This window comes from Lacerta agilis, chromosome 17, assembly GCF_009819535.1.
Source record: "Lacerta agilis isolate rLacAgi1 chromosome 17, rLacAgi1.pri, whole genome shotgun sequence".
Lineage (NCBI taxonomy): Eukaryota > Metazoa > Chordata > Lepidosauria > Squamata > Lacertidae > Lacerta > Lacerta agilis.
The window spans coordinates 175,343-191,981 of record NC_046328.1 but is presented as its reverse complement, the minus strand read 5'-3'; the positions used below and the strand labels follow the sequence as shown (position 1 = coordinate 191,981).

At 44.5% G+C, this 16,639-nt stretch overlaps 1 protein-coding gene across 1 annotated transcript in view; it reads right to left on the bottom strand.

The window, feature by feature from the left end:
- The window catches only part of MYO18B (myosin XVIIIB), a 235,905-nt gene that overhangs the window by 48,198 nt on the left and 171,068 nt on the right, over positions 1-16,639 (bottom strand). The window contains exons 32-35 of the mRNA XM_033174542.1: positions 15,999-16,115; positions 15,136-15,219; positions 13,023-13,159; positions 10,983-11,167 (exon numbers count right to left, since the gene is read on the bottom strand). Coding sequence (XP_033030433.1) covers positions 13,079-13,159; positions 15,136-15,219; positions 15,999-16,115 — 282 coding nt within the window. The 3' untranslated portion in view covers positions 10,983-11,167; positions 13,023-13,078. The remainder of the gene's footprint in view (positions 1-10,982; positions 11,168-13,022; positions 13,160-15,135; positions 15,220-15,998; positions 16,116-16,639) is intronic.

Sequence of the window (16,639 nt, the reverse complement as noted above, 5' to 3'; positions counted from 1 at the left end):
GATGGAGAATGGATGACACCTTGATGAGAGACCCCAAGCTGGTAGAAAGAGCGGCAAAAAGGATGAAAGAATATTTTCAAATCAATTTAAACTCTGAAGTGGAAAAGAGAATGGTTTGGGATGCAAGCAAAGCGGTGATGAGAGGGTTCCTGATAAGTGAAAAAGCAAAAAGGAAAAAGCAACAAAATGCAGAAATGGAAAGACTGCTGAAATCGATGAAAGTAAAAGAAAAAGAATTAAGAGGGCACCCTAAAAGTCAAAAAATCCAAAAAGAAATTAAATACTTGCAATCCCAATATGCCAAAATTATGAATCAGGATATAGAATGGAAAATTAAAATGATGAAACAGAGAACTTTTGAATCTGCTAATAAGTGTGGAAAATTACTAGCTTGGCAGCTGAAGAAAAGACAGAAAGCAAATGTCATCAATAATTTGGTAGTAAATGAAAGAAATGTGGAGAGTCCAGAGGAAATTAGATGGTGTTTTCAAAATTTTAAAACAATTGTACAAGGAGGACAAATAGAGGAGACAGAGATTGACCGGTTTCTGGAAAAAAATGGATTGCAAAAAGTCCCAGAAGATAAGATAACCATCCTCAACCACCCGATATCTATGCAAGAGATAGAGGAGGCAATTAACAATATGCAGATAGGGAAGGCCCCAGGACCAGATGGATTGACTGCAAAGTATTATAAGACTCTGAAAGATTGGCTATCACAGCCATTGAAAGAAGTTTGCAATAAAATACTAGGTAGGAAGAGGTAGGGCACCAGAGACATGGAAGGAGGCCTATATCACACTGATTTTGAAACCAGAGTCAGATAAGACATTGATGAAAAATTATCGTCCAATTTCCCTGTTAAATGTGGATTATAAAATCTTCGCAAATATATTGGCTACAAGATTAAAAAGAGTGTTGAAGGACTATATTCATAAAGACCAAGCAGGTTTTTTACCAGGAAGGCAAATAAACAACAACACAAGAATTATTCTGGATATCTTAGAAAAACTGGAAAAAAACATAAATACGGATGCGGCACTAATGTTTAAAGATGCTGAAAAAGCCTTTGATAATATATCTTGGACATTTATGAAGAAAAATCTGGAAAGATGGCAGTTGGACAACGATTTCTAAATGGCATTAATGCCATTTATACAGAACAAAAAGCCAAAATTATAATAAACAGTGTGATATCGGAGGAAATTAAAGTTGAGAAAGGAACAAGACAAGGGTGCCCTATCTCCCCTTTGTTATTTATCACAGTCCTGGAGTTCTCCTAAATATGATACGAATGGAGAAACAGATTAAAGGAATAAGGGTGGGGGAGAAGGAGTATAAATTACGCGCCTTTGCGGATGACCTGATGTTATCCCTACAAGAACCTGAAAGCAGTGTCCCCAAAGCTTTAGAATTAATTGAACTGTTTGGACGTGTAGCCGGCTTCAAACTAAATAGACTGAAGACCAAAGTATTGGCGAAAAATATGAATAAAGAGCAGACACAGAAATTACAGGACTATACTGGCCTCAACTTTGTTAAGAAAGTAAAATATCTAGGCATTAATCTTACTACAAAAAATCTGAACCTGTACAAGGACAATTACGAAAAAGTGTGGATGGAGATAAAGAGAGATTTGGAGATATGGACAAGATTGAAGCTTTCACTGATGGGCAGGATTGCTGCCGTCAAAATGAATGTTCTACCAAGGATGTTGTTTTTATTCCAAGCCATCCCAATTTTAGACAAATTGGATTGTTTTAAGATATGGCAAAGGGACCTGTCAAAATTTATCTGGCAGGGAAAAAAGCCAAGAATCAAATTTAAGATTTTAACAGACTCTAAAGAGAGAGGAGGCTTTGCCCTGCCAGATTTAAAGATCTACTTTGAAGCTGTGGCCTTTTGCTGGCTGAAAGATTGGTTTAAATTAGAAAATGTTGATGTGTTGGACTTGGAAGGCTTCGATAACATGTTTGGATGGCATGCTTATCTTTGGTATGACAAGGCAAAAATCCACAAGACTTTTAAGAATCATATAGTTAGAAAAGCCTTGTATCAGGTTTGGATGAGATACAAAGACTTGCTAGAAAGAAAGACTCCTAGATGGATTTCACCTGTGGAGGCCAAGGCATATAAGAGACCCAACATGTCTGCCAAATGGTTAAAATATGCAGATATATTGCAGCTAGAAGGTGAATTGTTTAAACTGAAAAGCTATGATTTAGTGAAAAGTGAAGTCACCGACTGGCTGCAATATCATCAAATCTATGAAATTTTTAAGGTAGATAAAAAGATTGGTTTTCAAATGGAAAAATCAAAGTTGGAAACGGAGCTAATTGAACCGAACTCTAAAAACCTCTCCAGGATGTATAATTTGTTGCTAGAGTGGCATACGAAAGATGAAATGGTTAAATCGGTAATGATAGATTGGGCGAAAGATGTGGGACACAACATTATGATGGATGACTGGGAGAAGTTGTGGAAGGAAGGTATGAAATAGTTTAATAGTTTAAGAGAATAGTTGTAATAGTTTAAGAGAAAATATAATGAAAATGATTTATAGATGGTATCTGACACCAGTTAAGATAGCCAAGATGAACCCTACAATGAGTAATGTGTGTTGGAAACGTAAATCTGTAGAATGTGTGTTGGAAACGTAAATCTGTTTATAATGAACTTAAGAAGGTAATGAAAATTACCTTTTGCAAGAAACCAGAGGCTTTCCTTCTGAGCATGACCAATGCCGAGATACCCAGTCAGGACAGGGTGTTTTTTATGTATGCCACAACAGCTGCTAGAACTTTACTTGCAAGAAACTGGAAAGGTGAAGAGATTCCGACAGTGGAAGAATGGCAGATGAAGCTAATGGACTATATGGAACTCGCCGAACTGACCGCGAGAATCCGAGACCAGAGGGAGGAGAAGGTGTCGCAGGATTGGAAGAAATTTAAAGAATATTTAGTTAATTGTGTAAAATTGAACATCTGAGCAGAATTAGCTAGCAGAATAGGCTTTAGCTAGTTAATGTTAGATAAAATTGTTTTTAAGAGGTTTTATTGTTAATGATTCATATATCTTAGGATATATGGTTTAAGTGATGAATTATAGTTGGTTAATTAAATCTAGAAGATTATTAAGAGATAGTTAATGTTTAAGAAAAAGGATACAAAGTTACCCAAATATATATATGAATTTTGAATGCAGTGGAGGGAACGGGGGAAGTCCCATACTGTGAAGATAGAAACTAGAATGGTATAAAGATAAGTGTATATTCAGGTTTGTATAGTTTTTTCTTATGTTTTGTGATTATTGCTGGTGGTGGTTATTGTTTATTGTGTTTTTTACTGTGTATTTGTGTATGTGTTGTATTTCTTCCTTTGTTCTTTATACGAAAAACAATAAAGTATTTATAAAAAAAAAAAACTGAGGTGGAACAGTCCCCACCCAAAGACTATACCACCTAAAATCTACGGTTGGAATGAACCTCAAGCCTGCCTTTTCTCTAGAGCACTGGGAGCATAACAGCATGCCTGGGATTTGTCGTTTTGCCTGCCATGGAGGCATATCTGAACTGTAGCAATGCCTCTTGCAAGCTTGCATGGAGCCTCATGTGTGTGTGTGTGTGTGTGTGTGTGCGCACGCGCGCATGTGCGCATGTACAGAAACCCGACTTTTGCATTACCAGAATGTAGCCTACAAACTGTACTGCACAGCCATAAGAGCCACATCAAATGCTTTGCCTACCCACCAGCAGCATGCTATTTGTATTCATTAAATGTCCATCCTGCAGGGGCCCAGGGCGGGTGCAGCCCCCAAACAAATTTGGCCTCCAGGCTGAACAGGCTTCTCCATCCCTACAGGGGCAACAGATGCATTCTCATAAGACCACCACAGCCACTTCTTCCTAGATGTGAGGTCCTCCTAGTGACAAGTCCTGCCTATCTTCCTCCCCAGAGAGAGTTTACCATCTCCCTTCCAGAGACCATGGACAGCTCTGGTTCAGTCCCCGTCCAACTTCCAACACCAACAGGTGCTCAGCATGAACCACCCCACCCAGTACGGAGAAGCCAGGAGACATAAGGGATTCAGAACCTTCAGCTCTTTTTGAAAATGGCACCATGAAATATTAAAATTATGCATGGCATGGAAAAAGTGGCAAGAGAAAACTGGAACTCATGGGCACCCAATGAAGCTGAACGTTGATATATAAGATTTGGGACAGGTAAAAGAAAATCCTTCTTAGTTAAACTGTGGAACTCCCGCCCACAGGAAGGCTGATGGTCACCAACTTGGGTGACTTTAAAAGAGGACTGGACAGGGCTTCCGGCGGCTGACGCCATTGGGGTGGTCGTGGGCTGCTTCGGCTGCGAAGCACCCAGTCCATCCCGGGGGTTAGGAGCCCTGCTACCGCAAAGCGGGGCTCCGGTTGGGGTGCGGGAAGAGCGTCCCGCACCCTGGGCTCCCCGGCTGTGCCCGTTGTGGCTCCGAACCCTTCCCCCGCTCCCCCTGTAAAGGGGGAGTGGGGGTGAAGGGACGACGGAGCCGGGCTATAGGGGACATGCCCCAACCGGGATGTAAATGCGGCGACAAAGCCTGTGATGAGCGTCTAAGTTCTACCTGTCCTTAATGAGCTGTTAAGAACCCAGAGGCGGTGAGTAATTGATTGACTCTTTGTATTCCTGGAACGATCTGGGGGAAAGAAGAAAGGCAGCCCGCCTCCCTCCCTTCGGGAGATGAAAGGAATTAACTCTTTAAGTGACTGCTGCTACAACAATCGATAGAAAGTATCTGGAATTTGAAAACTGAGACTGTTGAGATATCCCTTCGGGGGTTAACTGGGGAAAAAATATCTCCATTTGAAGTTTTGGTCTTTATACTCCGGCATCGGAGAAATGGCGACGACTTGGACTTTCGTGGGAAAAAACTGAAACAAAGAAAGGAAGAGACAGGAACTGAAACTTGATACTCACCCTCCCTCCTAAAATGCTGGACTTTGCGCTTGCATTGGTATCGAGCTCTGGTTTGGAGGATGAGGAAATGCTTACTGTCTTGCAACTGGAACTGCTTAATCGAAAACTACAAATTTTGAGTGGAATTATAAATGAAAAGAACTTACTTTCCACAGAAGAGGCTTTTCAAAAGTTCTACACAATGGAAACAAACTTTGGCAAAGAGCTGGGAGGGGCGCTTGAAGGATGGTTTGAGATGGCTGGGCAACTCCGAAAGGAAGGGGGGCCGGTTTCTGGGGGTGGCAGCCCTGGAACGGGAAAATTTACAATATCCAGACTCCGAGGTGGCAGCTCGGGGGCAAGGGACAAGGAATTAAGATTTCTACAAGAAGAAGAAGAAGAAGAAAAAGAAACGGAGAAACCCAGAATGGAGGGGAGGAACACCCTGAGGCTCGATGCGGGGTTTGTTGTGGATGCAGCCTGGACCTGTGGACACTTAGAGGAAGACAATTGGAGATCTGGTTCTGGTGAAAGACAGAAAAAGACAATGGACAGAGGGGGAGTGGGTTGAAATATTAAATGTATAATCCAAATGGTCTGCCATGGTATCCGAAATCGGAGTGTGAAGTCTGTTAATTACAAGTTTATTTTAAATAAGTAAGGAGATATTGAATCTTAAGTCAAAAGCAGCATGATAAAGGATAGAAGAAATAAGTTTAGCTATAAGAATATTTGGTTAAGATCTAGGTTATAATGTAAAGATTAAGACAATTGTGTTTTTTCTTTTAAGTAAAGTTAAATTTTTACAGAGAAAAGTTGTTAAGGAAATAGTATATTGATTTAAAACCGAAGGTGTATAGGCGGGGGAAGTCAAAAGTCAAGATTCAGAACTAGAATTCAGATGGGTGGCATAAAAATAAATAAATAAATAAATAAATAAATAAATTTCAATGGGATCTCATTGGGCCGCAGAATCTGGGTACTGGCGACTGGCGATGATGCTCTGCTCTGCTTCCACAGTTGCAGCCTCCAATGCTTCTGAATATCCAGTTCTGCTTGAAGGTTTCCCATAATGGGCATCTGGCTGGCCCAATGAGAGCAGGATGCTGGACTCCACAGGCTGTGGCCTGATTCAACAGGCTCTTATTGTGTTCTTGAATTTAGCACTGTTTCTTCCCCATCACTCATTCATGTGATGTTCAGCCAGTCACACTCGTAAATGAAAATAGAAGTGGCTCCGTTGCCTCTAATGTGCAAGAGCCTGGGTTTGAGGGGTGGGGGGTGGAGAGAGGAAGAAAATGGGCTATGATTTTGCCTGCTTTCTTCCACATTAACAGCAACATCATAGGAACTTTTGTGCTGGGAGTGGCATGGCGCTGAAGAGCTCTGTGCATGCCTCTGATTGATTGGTGGCAGTCTTTCCCTCTGTCCTCAGCGCAACTCCCCCTAATGGCCTGGGCTGATGAATGAGGATCCATGAAGTAATTGTTGCCAAGGCAAAATAGCCCTTTTCTGAGAAAGACTCCTGAGTACTAATGCAGCTGCCTTTCCGATAATGACTGTGGCTTAAGACGGTATTTCCAGGCCTCTGCTGCTACGCCTTCTGCGTTCACTGGCCCAACGAGGAAAGCATCACTTTGCCCTCTGGCTTTGTTTCTCTTGGGCTCAGACGCAATGATAAATCCAGCAGGCCCAGTCAGGGGCCCCTCCACTGACCTGGGGGAGAGGAGCTGCGACAGGAGGCAAGGAGCCTTCTGTGTGGGAAGTGGTGCCTTTCTGGGAAATGCATCCAACTAATCCTGGGTGTTTCTCTTCCTGCTACTTCCCAAGTGCTCAGGGGGAAATGTCTGTGGCTATTCCATTAAGCTGCAGAGAGTAGGGCTATTCCATCAGGCTCTGCCAAGAGACCAGCCGCCTTGCCCTCTCCCCAACCATCCCCTTGCACGCGCAGGCATCCCATCAAGTGACCTGAACTGCTTCTATCCCAGCCTTGACCTGAGGAGCTTTGATACAACCATTGAATTTCTCCCTGTGATTTTGCACCCCTATTTACTTCTCTGATCTGTGCATAGATTCCCAAAGCAATTCTGTCCCGTGAGCCCATGTCCTTCTGAAGAGCTGTGCCCCAGACACAGCACTAGGGCAAGGCAGAGGCCACAAGGGCCAGACAGAAGGCAGAGAAGTCTAAACCAAGTGAGCTCCTGCCTCATTGGCAGGCTCAATAATAAAATATTCACATGAACAGCTAGCCAAAATAACTTCTTTCATGGCTTATCTATCATTCCCATCTGCACTTCCAAGCTTCCCCACCTGACCCCCTTTACTACACTATAAACCAGGGGTGCCCAAACTTTTTCCAAAGAGGGCCGGATTTGATGAATTGCACACGTGTGAGGGCCAACCAAAGAAAGTTTTTTGTTTTTTTTTACACTTTACAACTTGTTTCGCTTTTTTTAGGATTGAAGTTGCTGAGCTTTTTTAAAGAAACAGACTTCGGACATGCCTGCTATAAACTAATTAACATTGAGATTAGTGTGGATTCTATTTCTGCAATTTACTGTACACTAGCATCCCTCTGTTATCAATATTAACTGGCTGCTTGCCAGTTTTGAAGTGACAAAACCTCCGCTGTTTTTGAGTTTCAGGTGAGAGCTCTTGCAAATCCATCAAACAAAGGCAATGGCTGTAATTGGTATTAGCTGATCTTAAGTGATGATAAATTGCTGTTGGGCTGATAGAAAGCCTCCATGCTTTTTATTTCCCACAAAACTCAGAATTTACTAAGTAGGGTAAGATAATTTTCCCCACAAAGAACCACAGAGTATTATCAAGGGATCCTCAGTGAAAATTTCCCAGCTCAATCTTGTGGGGTGGTTTCCTCCCACCTTTTTTGCAGGAAAAGAATGCCCAAATCTCTCAATTTCCACCCCACTGCCTTGCTGTCACAGCTTGTAGTAAGAGGGCATCAGACCTTTTCAGGAGTCATGAAATTATTACTAAGCTTCTTCTTCCATCAAACTCATAACCAAAGCTGGGGAACTATTAAGGCGTGCAAAGCATGAACAGTTTTGCAAGCGCCAAGGCAGAGAAGTGCAAGACTGCCTGGGGAAGGCTTTGTGATAACAACTTCTGTAATTCGGAAGGATGTCTGCTGTCAGAAGGGACTCTGTGGCACCAGCATTCAGAGCCGCAGGACTAAAAGGCTTAAAATAAATTACACAAGGGATAGGTGGGCATTTTGCATTTCTTTCTTTTTTAAAAAAAATTCCATTTTTCATTTGCTCTCCAGTTAATTTTTTGTTTTAATGTCTTCTCTAAGAACGTAAGAAGAGCCTGCTAACTAATGACCCATTCAGTCCAGCATCCAGTTCCCACAGTGGCCAAGCATATGTCTATTGTGGATTTTCCTCTCCTGCGCTTTTCAGGAACTGCTGTTTAGAAGCATTGCGGCCTCTGTCCATGGAGGCAGAGCAGAGCCATAGTGGCTGAAAGCCATTGTAACCTTCTACTCCTCCTCTTTTATAGCCGTCCAGGTTGGTGGCCATTGCTGCCTCTTCTGGGAGGGAGATTCACATTTTAATGAAGAAGGACTTTCTTTTGTCTGTCCTGGATCTTCTCTGCAGCCTTAGAGACCTCCTTTGACCTAAGCCTAAGTCTCACCTTGTGCAAAACCAGCACCCTCCTCTTGGCTCTGCCTACCATTAGTAGCCTGGCTTTCTGTCCCACCAGTCCTGTTGGCCACGACTGATCCCTGTATGGCCTTTGAGGTGACTCCCCAGTCTTATCACCACCACTAGTGTACACAGGGTACACAGAAGGTAGGGTCTCTAGGCATGAGGTTGGAGGCTGGCACCCTCATTTAAAGATAGCATGCTAAAATGTGTCTCAGTGGGGGCCTCTCTGAAGTGATCCAAGCAGAAGCTCTTGGGAATCTAATCTAAGCCAAGTAGCCCATCTCAAAAAGTACAGAAATAATGTAATCGGCACCATAAAGGGAAATGGAAGGGGAGGGTGCTGGAGTTTGCTGCCAGCTTTCATGTCCAATCACGGAGGAAAGCTAATTCTATAAAACCTTTCTCCCAGTGTCTTCTTTGTCACTCTTTGCTAGCTCCTAAAGGTTTTACAAAGAGTATTTTGGTGGCATTTTGATTCAGTTTATCTCTTGTTTATCCTTAATCCAGGCTTTCCACTTGTTTATTTTCTCCCAGTTCTTTTCCATCCTTCCCAACGCAGTTTGTGTGTGTGTGTGTGTCATGTGTTTCTTGTTTGTCTTGTAGACTCTATACACATCCTACACATCCTGCTTTAATTTCTCTTGTTTACCGGATGATGTATTTGTTTAGTTTTTATTGGTCCTGTTTATAAGATTCTGTAATTTTGGCATGTTGTTTTTCTTTTGTTTTTAACATCTTTATTGAAAGTTCAAAAAGTACATAAATATATGTTCAATAAACATTGTGAAACGTAAATAAAAGAGAGAGAAAGAAAAAGAGAAACAGAACCCATGTAGAAGGGAAAATAAAGGGGGGAGGGGGGAACCCAAAACTGTATACTTTACAAGGTTGTTATTGTACTTCACCAGATCTTAACCTATTACAGTATTTGTAAAAATGGATTCCAAATATCATTGAATTTGGCTGTGGCAAGTCTGCTTTTATATGCAAGTTGTTCATATGTTGCAAGTTTGTGTAAGTAATTTTGTCATACTGTTCCCCCCCCCCTCTTTTTACTGCTTTGTTCCTTTCTCTGGTACTGGAAACATTCAATGAAGAGCCAACTGAAAAAAAATAAAATCCACTGCACAGTACAGGCCACAGGAGCAAATAAAATGCATATAAATTCTGTTGGAAGCTCAGCCGAAAAATCCGCAAACTGTATTCTCAAATTCTACAGAACACAGGGGGGCTTCTTCGTTCCGGCGGCCCTTAAGTTATTTAAGGCCAAAGCGCTGGCTCAGCTCCTCTACGGAACCTTTTTAGGCCCGTCCTGCTCCTCTTTCTCTCCCTTGGAACGTGTACAATCTAAATTTCTCAGAGCCCTCCTGCACGTCCCCAAATGCGTATCCAACGCATGGATCAGACTCGAAATGGGAATGATGAGTGTGGAGGCTTCAATACGCCTAACATCAATTTATAAATGGCTGGCTCTAAATCTGAAACCCCAAGGGATTGCACCACTGATCCTTTGTGATCAGTTTCAGTCCGGGTGGCAGTTAGCGGTCCTGAATTCTCTGCAGAATATGGGCCTTTCCCCCCAAGCCCTCTTAAAGATGGATCCAAGGCAAGCTAAAGTAACAGTCAGACAACGACTCAGTGACATTGAAAGACAACAGGACTGTTCAAGATGCCCTGAATACAGAACCGGAGAAATCGAGAGATACATAGCTGCCCCGGCACCTTACCTCTCCTTTCTCCTGTCAAAAAACTCAAGAAGGGCGTTTACTCTTGCCAGAAGCACGGCATTGCCCACGCCAGTGCTGGAGGGGCTCTATAAAAAAATCCCATACGCCCAAAGACTCTGCGTATGCCCACTAGGGGAAATAGGAAGCCCTGAACACTCGTTCTTCAGATGCCCTCTATATGAAGAAGCTCGAAGGGAGATCATGGACCCCATACTGGTGAGGTTTGCAAGCCTCCCAGAAAAGCAGTTATACAACCTGCTCTTGTTAGGTAAAGACCCGATGATTACCAGGGCGGTTGCCAGATTTTGTGTCCAAATTTGCAGATATAGACCTTCTTCTCAGCCCATCTAAGTTTCTCCTCAATGGAATCTCGAGCGAGCCGGGCTCAGCCTTCTGCAGCCAATATTTTAAATCTTTAACATTGTAATGCAATTAATAATTTTCTTTTAAATCTTGTTCAAAGAGTTTTATATATGTAACATCCCTGGAAAATGTTTCGTCAAAGGGATCCGCTGTATTTATTTTTATTTTTACTTTACCTCCTTTTTAAGAGCTGGTCTTTGACCGTAATAAAGAATGACTGACTGAATCCACTGCCCCCTCCCCGCCACCCCCATTTGTGGCCCTCTTACCAGTTCCACCCGCCTGCGATTGGCCTCCAGCTCCCTCTGAGCCAGCTCACTCAGGTCTGCTTCATCTCTTCCATCCTCATCTGGTAGTAGCAGGTCTTCTCTCTTTCCCGCGCCTCCCCTTCCTTCGCCTTCTCCAGCTCCTCTCCCATCTTGATCACACTGTCCCGAAGACGGAGAACCAGCATCTGGGGGGAGAGAAGAGTTAGGGGGCAGGGGCGGGGGGGGGGGAGCCAAACAGAAACCCCTGTCACAGAATCATAGAACTGGAGAGCTGAAAGTGACCCAACAGTCATCTAGTCCAACCACCCTTCTTTCTTTTGTTTTCTTTTCTGCCTTCTATAATGACAGACACAACACCAGCAGGATGCCATGCACAAGTGAAAATTGTGCCATGGACTTGCACTCCCCAATAACCTTAAAAGGAAGGTTTCATTCCTCATGGATGCAGAGATATGCCTGTAAGTACAGGGCATCTGTTGTTAGGCAGAGAGTTTACCAAGTATGGCTTGTGTATTTGGTTAGACAGCAGACTTTATTGCTTGCAATCACACACTGTATGTATGTATGTATGTATGTATGTATGTAGATAGACAGATGCAGCCCATCTGACTGGGTTGCTCCAGCCACTCTGGGTGGCTTCCAATAAAACCACAGTAAAATATCAAACATTAAAACCCTCCCTGTACTTCAGGTGTCTTCTAAAAGTCTGATAGTTTTTTATTTCCTTGACATCCGACGGGAGAGCCTTCTTCCTTTATCCTCTCAATATGCCGGGGGGTGGGGCGGCGGTTAGGCTGAGAGTCAGTGACTGGCCCAAGGTCACCTTATGAGCTTCATGCTCCAAGAGGGATTTTGAACCCATGTCTCCCATTCCTAGTCAGATGCTAAAACCATTAATGTCACACTTGCTCTTCTTATGGAAAATAGTTCCCAGGATTCTCTGGGTGGCTGGGATGAAAATTTAATAAATTAAAGCCTGTAGCATAGTGTTTAAAAAAAAGGTAAAGGACCCATGACAGTTACCGGTAAGTCCAGTCACAGACAACTCTGGGCTGAGGGAGCCAGTCTTTGTCCGCAGACAGTTTTTCGGGGTCATGTGGCCAGAAACCAGAGCAGCGCACAGAAATGGCGTTTACCTACCTGAAGGAGCGATACCTATTTATCTGCTTACACTTTTTGGCGTGCTTTCGAACTGCTAGGTTGGCAGGAGCTGGGACCAAGCAACAGGAGCTCACCCTGTCACAGGGATTCAAACCGCTGACCTTCTGATTGGCAAGCCCAAGAGGCTCAGTGGTTTAGACCACTGTGCCACCCGCCTCCCATAGCATAGTGTTTAGGAACATGCAAAGCTGCCTGATAGCCCATGTACCTGTTCAATTTATGCGTGACCACATGGATGCAAGGCTCCAGAAACTTGGAAGTGTGGGGCCTGATGAGCCTCAGCAAAGCCCTGCTGTGCCTCCAGCTGGTGAAGAGACCCTCCCCAGAGCCCAAAAGAGACATCATCTTTGGGCTCTGGGGAGGGTCTCCTCGTGAGCTGGAGGTGCAGCGGGGCTCTGCTGAGACTCCCAGCTAACAGCAGCTGACACCCAGAAAAGCTGCACTTTCCTGCATGGCAGCTGTTAGCCAAAAAGCCCCGCTGTGCCTCACGTGAGCCAGAGGGGCAGCAGGTCTTGTTGACAGGTTCAGCTGATTAAGGGGAAGCTTCTTCCTCACACACCAGTGGGGCTTTTATGGAACAGATAGACGACTCCTCATTTTATGCAATTTCACTGACGTTTGGAACATAACCCCTGTGCAAATGAGGAGTTGCCATTGGACCAATGGTCCATCTAGCTCAGTGTTGTCTGCACTGACTGGCAGCAATGGCTCTCCCTGGTTTCAGGCATGGGTCTCTTCAAGCCCTCCCTTGGGGATTGAACCTGGGACGTTCTGCATGCAAGGCAGTGGCTCTGCCCCTGAACTATAGCCCTGTGGTTTGTTCTCTGGGGGTCTTGATCAACCTCCTCCCCAGGCTGCCAAGGGCAAAACAACCCAAACCTCAAAGCGCTTGATCTGCACACTCTGGAACTCCATCTTGTTCTCCAGGTCACAAATCAGGGCCTCCTGGCGGCTGACGATGGACCTCTCCACCATTGCTTGCTCCAAGTAGACAACCGGGCCTGGGACACCTGCAGCTGTTTCCAGACAAGAGATCATTTAACTCAATTCCTGCCATTTTATTTAATTTCCACAATTTATATTCTGAGGGGCCTCTTAAAAGCCACAACAGTGAAATCAATAGAAAGAATACAAATCCACCTCTAAGGGATAAAACACAGCAATGCCATAATCAACAGCAACCCATTGGATGCAGGTGGAATTGCTCAACTTACACATTTGAAGAAGAATTCAGCCAGGTTTGATGCTAACCCTCATGCTTTCCCGTTTCTTACCTTGCAGTCCAATTAACACAACTTCCACCAAGCACCCAGAAGTCAATGTATTCTGACTCACTCACCATAGGATTCAGCACTGACAAAAATAAATACTTTGTGCTACTGTGGGTCACCAGCAACTCTGCCACAATGGGGATGGCTTCTTGGGTAGAAGATTTCACAATGGGATTAGACATATTGTCTGCAACAGCTAAAGCAGAACCTCCACCTACAGAGGCACTGTACCTCTTAGTATTAAATGATGATGATGATGATGATGTATTAAATTTTTGTACTGTCCTTCACCCAAGGATCACAGGGCAGTTTACAATATGAAAACACAAAAATACATAACATAGTAACAAACATGAACAATAACCCCCCCCACACACACACACAGTTCAAAAGGCCATGGATTGTTCAGTTAGCCAAAGGCCTGGTTGAAGAGGAACGTTTCTTCTGGTGCCTAAAGATGTATAATGAAGGTGCCAGGCAAGCTTCCTTGGGGAGAGCATTCCACAAGCAGGGAGTCACAAAAGGCCCATTGTCGTGTTGCTGCCCTTGGACCTCTTGTGGGGGGCACAGACAAAAAAGGCTGAGGGCTAGCCAACAGGGGACTGTCACCTTCATTTTCTGCTGTTGGGACTCCCCTAAGTCCCTGTTTCACCTCTGTGAGAAGCTGGAGGCTGGGCTAGAGGGACCATTGATCATTGATCCAGTGGGGTCCTCCTTAAGTTCTAACAGAAAAGATAATCAGAGCCATGCCTCCAACATTGCCACAAGGCAGACTCTGATCCCGATGGCTCGCAAGTCACCCACTTGGGGTAGATCTCTCAGCACCCCATTCTACAGGGCTCTGGCCTGAGCGTGTGGCTCTCCCACCAGCCTCGGAGATGGCTTCTGCTGCTCCACAGCCATGCAGCTTTGTGCTCCTGTAGAATTGACTAAGGACCCTTTAAAAACAGCAGACAGCTTATGTGGGGCAGGGGCAGAGTCACTAGAAGGGAAAGCTCTGCCAGGGACCTCCATAACTCTGGTCCTGAGCTCAAATGATGGCCTGCCCTTCCATGAGCTGAGCCCACCTGATGCTGTCCAGGGTCCTGATTTGCTGCACCTTCCTAGAAGAGGCTTTGGGAATGAACACAAGAAGAGCCTGCTGGATCAGGGCAATGGCCCATCCAACCTCTTGTTCTCACAGTCAGATGCCTCAGTGGGAAGCTCTAAAACAGGACCTGAGCACAAGAGCCCTCTCCCCTCCTGCTGCCTCTGACCATGGAGGCAGAGCAGAGCCATGGTGGCTAGCAATTATTGAGAGCCTTATCTTCCATGAATTTGTCTAACCACGTGCTGCATGAAGAAGTGATTTCTTGTTTTATCTGTCCTGAATCTTTCAACATTCAGCTTCATTGGATGTCCTCCAGTTCAAGTGTTGGCTCTGGCTACCACTTTCTTAGCAGTACAAGAAAATTAGACAAATGTACTCAGGAGAAGTCTATCAGTGGAAATCAGCCACCAGAGCTATCTAGAATGTTGACATGCAGAAGCAAACACATGCCTCATAAGACCAGTCACTTGGCATAAACAACAGGAAAGAGTTGCTGCTTCCAGATGCTGGGCCAGGAAGAGCATCCCTCTGATCCAGCGTCAGGGCTCTCAGGATGTCCTCACCCTTAGATTCTTTAGCATTAGAAGAGTTAAGTTCTGCATTTGTACTGGGAAGGAGGGGGAGGACTCACTTTCTCTTTCAGGCCATGCTTTTCCTTCTTCATCTCCTCCAACTGGGTCTGCAGCTCTTGGATCTGGGTGATATCTGTTGCAGACTGCAAAAAGGAAGAGCCTCAGAAGACAATCAGACAAGGCAGGGGTGTGCATGCTGGGAATTGCCTTCTGGATCCTGCCAACCTTGCAAACCTTTACAGGAGGTGCTGAGATGGTATCCATGGAAAGGGAGGAGCTCCCTAAGGGAAAATAGACTACTGGAATCATTTTGGTTGAATCAGCTGGTGGTTGAATTAGTGGCACAGTAGCCAGAGCATCAGACTAGGACCTGGGAGGCTGAAATTGTAATCCTCACTTAGCCATGAAGCTCACTGGGTGGCCTTAGGCCAGTCATTGCTTCTCAGCCTAACCTACCTCACTGAGTTAGGAAAGAGTTAGGAAAGAGGAAAACTGTGTGCCACCTTGAGCAATTTGGAGAAACTGATGGGATAGAAATGGAATAACAGCTAACAGAGTGACAGTAAGAGCTGTTCAACAGTGGAACAGGAGGTGGTGGATTCTCCTTCCTTGGAGATGTTTAATCAGAAGTTGGATGGTCATCTGCCACAGATGCTTTACTTCAGATTCCTGCATTGCTGGGGGTTAAACTAGATGACCCACAGGGTCCCACCTAACTCTGCAGTTTTATGATTCTGTGGGTGCTGACTAGCAAAAGTAGGTGGAGGGAATGAAGCCAGTCGGGGCTCCAAGCCTTACAAAACTGGAAAGCTAAATTGTGCCACCTATAGACGACAATCAGGGCTTCTGGTCCAAGCACCCCAAATAAGGCAAGACGACTCTGAAGAGTGGACCTCCCTCTCCACCCGCCCCCCTGCTATACCTGAGCAATTAAGGCCTTGTGCTTGGTCATCAGTTCATTCAGATCCTCCTGGTCTTCATCAATACGCTTGAGGAGATCAGCTTTTTCATGCTGGAGCTGGTATAACTGCTCATCAACCTGTAGCAGAACAGAAAAATAAAAACCCGGGGTGCAATAGTGTGAGGCTGCAGCAAAAAAAAAAAAAGGCAATGTGGTTCTATGCTGCACCAACAGAGGTATAATGCCAATTCTGGGCACCACAATTTAAGAAGAATATTGACAAGCTGGAACGTGTGCCAACCAAGATGATCAAGGGTCTGGAAACCAAGCCAGGAACACTTGAAGGAACTGGGTATGTCTAGCCTGGTAAAGAGGAGACTGGGAGGCGATATGATAGCTGTCTTCAAATATCGAAAGGGATGGAAGAGGGAACAAGCTTGTTTTCTCTTTCTCTGGAGGGTAGAACCCAAACCAAGCAACAACTAATGAGATTGTGACAGAAGAACATTCTGATGGCAAGAGCTGTTCAACAGTGGAAAGGTATCTCCTTCATTGGATGTTTTTAAGCAGCAGTTGGATGGTTGTCTGTCATGCATTGCAGGGGGATAACCCACAGGGTCCGTTCAGCTCTATAATTCTAAGATTCTAAGGTTTTCTGTTGC